General features: G+C 38.2%; 1 protein-coding gene across 1 annotated transcript in view; it reads left to right on the top strand.

The window, feature by feature from the left end:
• Window positions 1-13: 13 nt before the first annotated feature.
• Window positions 14-7500, top strand: part of LOC143030466 (alkylglycerol monooxygenase-like) — a 100636-nt gene continuing 93149 nt past the window's right edge. Inside the window, exon 1 of the mRNA XM_076193617.1 lies at window positions 14-527. Within this exon, the coding sequence (XP_076049732.1) occupies window positions 414-527 (114 nt within the window). The 5' untranslated portion in view covers window positions 14-413. The remainder of the gene's footprint in view (window positions 528-7500) is intronic.

Raw genomic sequence — 7500 nt, 5'->3', positions numbered from 1 at the left:
TCCTTCTAGCTCCCCCCAACCTTCTATTCTTGTCTGATTTACTGTCTATTATTCTGTCTTTCCCTGTCTGTATCTCCCTACAATTTCTTCTCTATCTTTTTCTTTCTTTATTCCTCACTTTGTCTTTTTTCCCCTCTTTCTTCCCCACCCATTTTCTCTGCTTATTGGGATCTGTAGTTGTAAAAAGTAATAGCTGGCACCTACCCCGGCACCCTTCTTTAAAGCCAATGGAGGCACTCTCGTGGCAGTCGGCGGGGATCTGTGAGTTGTGGGACATCGCTTCCTGACACAACGTTTCGCCCCCAAGACGCCCAGGGGAGTCTGGTCCAGGTCCCCGCCAAAGGTAACCTTCTTCCTCTCCCAATATTATCGCTGGGATCTCGTTCACGACACGAGTAACTATCATTGAGAATATGGCGGAAAATACTGTCGTTCTCCAAAGGAACTGCTCCATCGCCTCCCATCCAGTTTTGACGGAAGAAGGCGATCTCGTGAACTCCGTTTTGAAAAATGATATGATGGTTGAGGTAAGTAGTGCATTATGTCTTGTTTCAGTAACGAAACCTGTGATATACGACAATGTGGCGACATCAAGCATGTGCGAGTTTCTTGATATTCTAACATCGCGACTTTACGCAATGGGATACTGGCTGGGCATACAAATCGACATATTATTGAGGACGCGTGAATCAGACATCAAACGCCAGAACTATGAAATGACATCTGTCGTTTTTGTTGACAGACTAACATAGTTACAAAGAATTACAAAGGCGGAGCATGCCGACAGGGGACCTTTTGGTCCATATCTAGGTCGGATGCGAAAAAATCATAATAATGATAAACAAATAAATGAATAGATAAAAACTATAATAATGTAAATAATAGATAAAATAAATAAATGTACAGGTATAGTTACATAATAAACAGGTAAACAGTAAATCATAATAAATTGACATAACTAATAATAAATGAGAATAAATAAAACAATAATAAACAAACGGACAAATGATAACAAAACAAATAAACTAATAATGTAGAATAAATTATAGTCATTACAGCATCTTGCTTAGGTGGTTATCTAAATGATTCTTAAAGCTTCGAACTAAACTACATTGCACTGCCTCTGCAGGAAGTTCATTAACTACACGGTTGGCGAAGTTGTTTCTACCCACTTCCAAATTAAATCTATTTCCGGACAGCTTGAGACCATTGTTTCTTGTCGGATTCTCATTCAGTGTGAAAATTTTGTCACTTTTGATGTTGTCAATTCCCTTTAGAATCTTAAACACCTGTATCAAGTCACCTTTGAGTCTACGCTTTTTTAAGGAAAACAGATTCATATGTTTTAGTCGATTTTCGTATGATTTATTTTTGATATTTGGAATCAGTTTTGTAGCTCGCCGTTGTACTTTTTCCAATCTGTCAATGTCTTTAATGAGATTCGGTGACCATACGGAAACAACATATTCCAGATGTGGACGAACTAACGATTTATATAGCTTGTTAATGAGTGATGAACTTTTGAAGTCAAAATATCGCGCAATCAGTCCTAGAATCTTGTTTGTTTTCTCAGAGGCTGAAATACAGTGTTTGGATGATTTGAGATTGTTACTGATAAAATTACGCCGACACCCTTATCACTATCCACTTTTGTTAACGAATTTCCAAATAACTTGTAATCGTACTTTCTATTATTTTTACCTATGTGCATTACCTTGCATTTACTTGTGTTAAATTTCATCAGCCACTTTTCAGACCAATGCTGTAATATATATAAATCTTCTTGAATATCTAATTGGTTTAAGTGATCATTTGCCATTCCGCACAGTTTTGTACCATCAGCAAATTTGGAAACAGTCCATATCATTATTTTATGACTGAAGACTAGTTCATCTTCACTTTGAAATTCTGCTCTCCCTCCTTTCAGCTACTTATCTTCAATCTTTCCTAACGCACTTTTATGAATCCACTTCTGATACGCGAGTTTCCGGAAACTCAACGAAAGAAAGGCAGCTTATCGATGATAAAATACAATCTTTATTGTCACGTCAATGCACTATGTTCACGGCAAAAATCACTCGAATTATAAGAGGATGTAAACTCTATATAGAAACACACCATAAAATTGTGTGGTTCTCAGAATCGTGTCAACGCATGCAAAAGATTGTCCCATTCTGTGTAGACACCAGGAGCTTCTGTTCGTTCGATAGAGCAAATCCCGAACTGAAAAGGGTCCCCTTTATTTATTCATTCATTTATTTTTTATTAGGGTTGTTTTGCTTCGAGCTGTAAAGTACGAGGCTGATAAGTGAACCTACTTACACGTTTACCCAAATATGATGCCAGAAGGTAGGAGGATACGTGTTACCCATCATTGGCTGTGGTAGGATAACAATCGCACCGAACAAAATGTACCCAAGACCCCTGAGCCTACTTCTCAGATCCCTAGGATCGTATGGCAATGGTTTTAATAAACAGGCATTGAGTGCTACGTTTCGAAAGTGTTTCAAGGAGCCATACCTATTGGACATTTCTTGCGAACATCCAAATACTATGTAACAATGACCATATTTGACTAATGCCAAATGCGATCGTAAGAAATGTCTATAGGACCTTCGGTCGATACTAAACGCTCGAAAGTTCAAATGGTTGCCGATGATAAAAGTATTGATATTTTCTATCTGTTTCGACTTGGGCACTGCCAAAGCCCACCAATATGTTTGACAACCTCTTCCCACCAGAGTGGCTCTTTTATTTTTATTTTGGCGGCTGACAGTCCATGTCATTTGTCGACATGACACCCTCGGTTACGTAAGTGCTACAAGCTATACAGATGATCTCCTCCCGTACCGTCGGAAACGAAAGGATCGATTTAACTCTGTTGTAGTGTGTGACTTACAAATTCAATGTGATTTTATACAGGGACATGATCCGGTTTGAAAGGAATTAATGAGCGTTGTGTTAGTTTCGTTGTTGCCATAACAATATAGGTGTGAGATCCACACTCCTCACTGCTGCAATTGTATTGGTAGATAGCGTGGTCTTCCTGTAATAGTGTCCTGGTGATGTTAGGTTGGTTGCGTATTATCATTTGGTCTGTTTTCTTAGCTTTGTAGTATATCATGAGTATAATACGCAACCAACCCAACATCACCAAAATGCCATTGCAGGAAGACCACGTTGTCTATCAATACAAATACAGCAATGAAGAGTGTGGACCTCACACGTACATTGTTATGACAACAACAAAACTAACACGACACTTAACATGCCATATATCCAACGGATCCATCAAGTCACATCATTCCACCTCACACAACCAAGCATTAACAAGATAGGATCTAACAAGGAATCAGATTCCCGTCGGGTACTGTTCGTGGAAGCCATCATCTACATAAAAGCTAACCAACCTAGAGTCAACATCCAGATCGAGGAACTTCAGGCTTTGCCTTCTATGAACCAATTGGACCCAGGCAAATCAAACACATTCGGAGAGGTCACACAAACATCCCCTAACTCTTTATTCCTATTGGCTTAGATAGGATGACCATCAACGGGAAACACAACCACCATGCAAGTGGGTCCGCCCCACACTATCACACTCATACTTCCTTCACTTTCTAAACTTTACCTTCACCTATTGCCCCCAACCCTCCCCCTCTTGCTCCCACACCTTCTCACTTCACTATCACCATTATTTGTATTTTTTCTCATCATATTGCCCAGAAGTTGGAACAAGGAAGTTCCAAAATGTCGCAATATTTGGAGAGATACCGAGAAACATCAGCGATGTAGACAAGAAGTCCGTGCACTGTAGAGAATCTACACGCAATAGCGAATCCTCTTTAGCCTTCAGCCTCGTGTGTCAACAAGAGAATGTACTACACATAGACACATCTATGTATACATTTTTAAGTGCTTCCTTCAAGATGGTTAACGATTCGATAGATTTGATTTGTCACGATACTGGTATACATGTGGTTGTCAATCCTTGATTTACATGGGATTCTGGTTAATACAATGTAAATGAACAAATATTTTATGTGCAAACCAAGAACATTGATCACAAATTAGCTGCCATGTTTGACAAACCAAAACCGTCAAATTTTCAAATTATCAATACTGCACATTGTCTCTATTGAAAATCTGAATATAAGTTGTTTTGCTTAGATAGTATTTGAGTAAACCCTAGGATTTTTTTTAACCTTGACGGAACTGAGATGCCGCAACTATTTCCATTTACTGAATTAATAAGCACTGGAGGGAAGAGTTATTCTAATGTATTCACCCAAACGATAACAAAGAGGGTGGCATGTTTCTACAATAATTCAGGCAGTGAAAGAAGTAAAACTAAATTCTCCAAAGTTCAAGCTTACGCAAGGCTTACTATGAATCAGTAGTGAATTAATTCGAACGCAGGCCCAATCCATATCAAATAAGACAGGGAACAGTTAATCTGTATTCACCACATGACGATGGCGAAAATTAGTACTGTATATACATTTGCTTATATATATATTATATATCCCGATGTTGATGGCTTAGAATAAAAGTGTATTGTGGTTGATAAAAATGTATCTGTTCACTGGGACTCATTCAGTGTTGGACATATATATATATATATATATATATACATATATATATATATATAAATGTATATATATATATATATATATATCTGTGTGTGTGTGTGTGTGTTAACAGTATATACGGGCAGGGGATTTTCTCTTATAAATACTTCATTGAAAGTGATGGCTAATTATGCATTTATTTTTTTTAATGTATTTTCCATGTCTTACTATGAACTTATGTGCCTTTGAAAGGAGGTTCATGACTTCACTGTTGGTGGTCATATTTGCTATATCGCGATTTCGGGTTCAAGACCCTTCTTTAGTAGCTCTTAGTTATATTCTATCTGCTCAGGATAAGAATTATTCCAGTGTTATGTTTAATTATTTTACTATATATACTTAAATTTCTGTACTTGATCTTCATTGGGAGAGGTCACCTGGAAGAGTTTACCTGGTAACTCAAGCAGTGATGAAATGTCACGTGCTAGGGGAAGCATACGACTTCGTGTTGTAACAAAATGTCCTGTGCTTGGGATTGTGGCGTTTTTGTTTCGGCTTTGATTTGTGGGGTTATGCCTCATGCTTAGATTTGTGGTGATTTGTCTCATGCTTGGGAGGGCCCTAAGGTCATCTGCTTGTATATTTAGATTTGGCCTCAACTCTGATGTATAATGCCTCTAAAATTGGGAGGCGTCTGTTATCTGTACATATTTCCAAAATCTCGGAGTTTTCTTCGAGGATACTTCTTGTTAATATTGTGCCATGGACTTCTCTTAAAATATTTTTAGGGTCTCCTGATGTCAGGTGGTATGAAAGGCGACGGGATAACCTCATTCTCGTCATGCCAATATAGGTGGAGGGGAAGACTTTACAGTTCCCTCGTGCACAAGTAAACCTATAGATGACATGTGATTTTTGAAGTTCCTTTCTCTCTTGGTGGGGGCTGTTTTTAAGAAGGAAGTGGCTGCTCTTTCTTGTCTTATAATAGATCACCAAGTTTATTATTTTCTTTGAGTTAGTTGGTTTGGTATTCCTCTTTACAATATGAACTTCAATATCTCTAAGTGTAGTGTGTTTAACGTAGGGCTACACAACCCCGAAAATAGATACAGCTTAGATAACACGCTTGGGTGTTCTGGTGAGTCCGGACCTCAAAACCAGGAAGCAGTGCATTAGCGCCAGAAATAAAGCTAACAGCGCATTAGGCTTCATTGCTAGGACGGTAATGAATAGAAGTGCAGAGGTAATTATTCAACTCTAGCGATAGTTAGACCCGTCCTTGACTATGTGGTACAGTTTTGGTCTCCGTCCTACAAAATGGACATCAATTCACTAGAATCAGTACAGAGAAGAATGACCAAAATGATACATGGACTCGGAAATTTGCCTTACGAAGAGAGGCTTAGGCACCTAAACTTGCACTCTCTGGAAAGACGTAGAGTGCGGGGTGATCTAATAGAGGTGTTCAAGTGGATCAAGGGGTATAACAAAGGTGAAGCAAGCAAGGTCATCATAGTAAAACAACAGGGCAGGACTCGCAGTAATGGGTATAAACTGGACAAATTTAGATTTAAAAAGGAAATAGGCAAGAATTGGTTTACTAATAGGGTGGTTGATGAATGGAATAAACTTAGTAACCATGTAGTAAGTGCTGAAACTATCAGTTGTTTTAAAAAACGATTAGACAACTTTATGGATGGGGATGACAGGTGGTGATGGATACGGAGCTGCCTAGTCTTTTGCAGTCTCCTTTATTCTTATGTTCTTTTAGAGAAAACTGAGTGCGAGAGAGACTTGGGAGTTCTAGTGAGTCCGGACCTTAAAACTAGGAAGTAGTGCATTAGCGCCAGGAATAAAGCTAACAGAGCATTAGGTTTCATTGCTAGGACGGTAATGAATAGAAGTGCAGAGGTAATTATTAAACTCTATCTAGCGATAGTTAGACCCATCCTTGACTATGCGGTACAGTTTTGGTCTCCGTCCTACAAAATGGACATCAATTCACTAGAATCAGTACAGAGAAGAATGACCAAAATGATACATGGACTCAGAATTTTGCCTTACGAAGAGAGGTTTAGGCACCTTAACTTACACTCTCTGGAAAGACGCAGAGCGCGGGGTGATCTAATAGAGGTGTTCAAGTGGATCAAAGGCTTTAACAAGGGTGATGCAAACAAGGTCCTCATATTAAAACAACAGGGCAGGACTCGCAGTAATGGGTATAAACTGGACAAATTTAGATTTAAAAAGGAAATAGGCAAGAATTGGTTTACTAATAGGGTGGTCGATGAATGGAATAAACTTAGTAACCATGTGTTAAGCGCTGAAACTATCGGTTGTTTTAAGAAACGACTAGACAGCTTTATGGATGGGGATGACAGGTGGTGATGGATACGGAGCTGCCTAGTGTAGGCCTTATGTTCTCTTGCAGTCTCCTTCATTCTTATATTATGTTCTTATGTTTCATTGTACGCTCATTTTCTTTATAGGCTGATGAGAATATAGATTTATGATAGATGTTAATTTTTTTTTATATTTTGATTATTTCTATTATCTTTGTACCAGCCGTCCATTATTTTCTTTTTCTGGTGGTTAATCTCTTTCTCACTGAAGCCATTACTGATTAGTACTTGGGTGGAACGTTCGATTTCATTATGTACTTGTTTCCATGTGCTACAGTGGGTGAGTGGTCTTCGAATATAGGCACCAATCGTAGAGTCCTTATATCTCTGAGGGCACTCACTATATTTAAGTATATATAGAAAAATAATTAAACATAACACTGGAATAATTCTTATCCTGGCCAGATATAATATTCCTACGGTGAAGTCATAAATCTCCTTTCAAAGGAACATAAGTCCATAGTAAGACATATGGAAAATACTTTTAAAAAATAATAAATGCAAGCAATGAAGTATATATATATATA

Source organism: Oratosquilla oratoria, chromosome 1, assembly GCF_046742065.1.
Source record: "Oratosquilla oratoria isolate Oo_2021 chromosome 1, ASM4674206v1, whole genome shotgun sequence".
NCBI lineage: Eukaryota > Metazoa > Arthropoda > Malacostraca > Stomatopoda > Squillidae > Oratosquilla > Oratosquilla oratoria.
The sequence above is the reverse complement of the archived record's forward strand: the minus strand, read 5'-3'. Positions and strand labels throughout refer to the sequence as shown.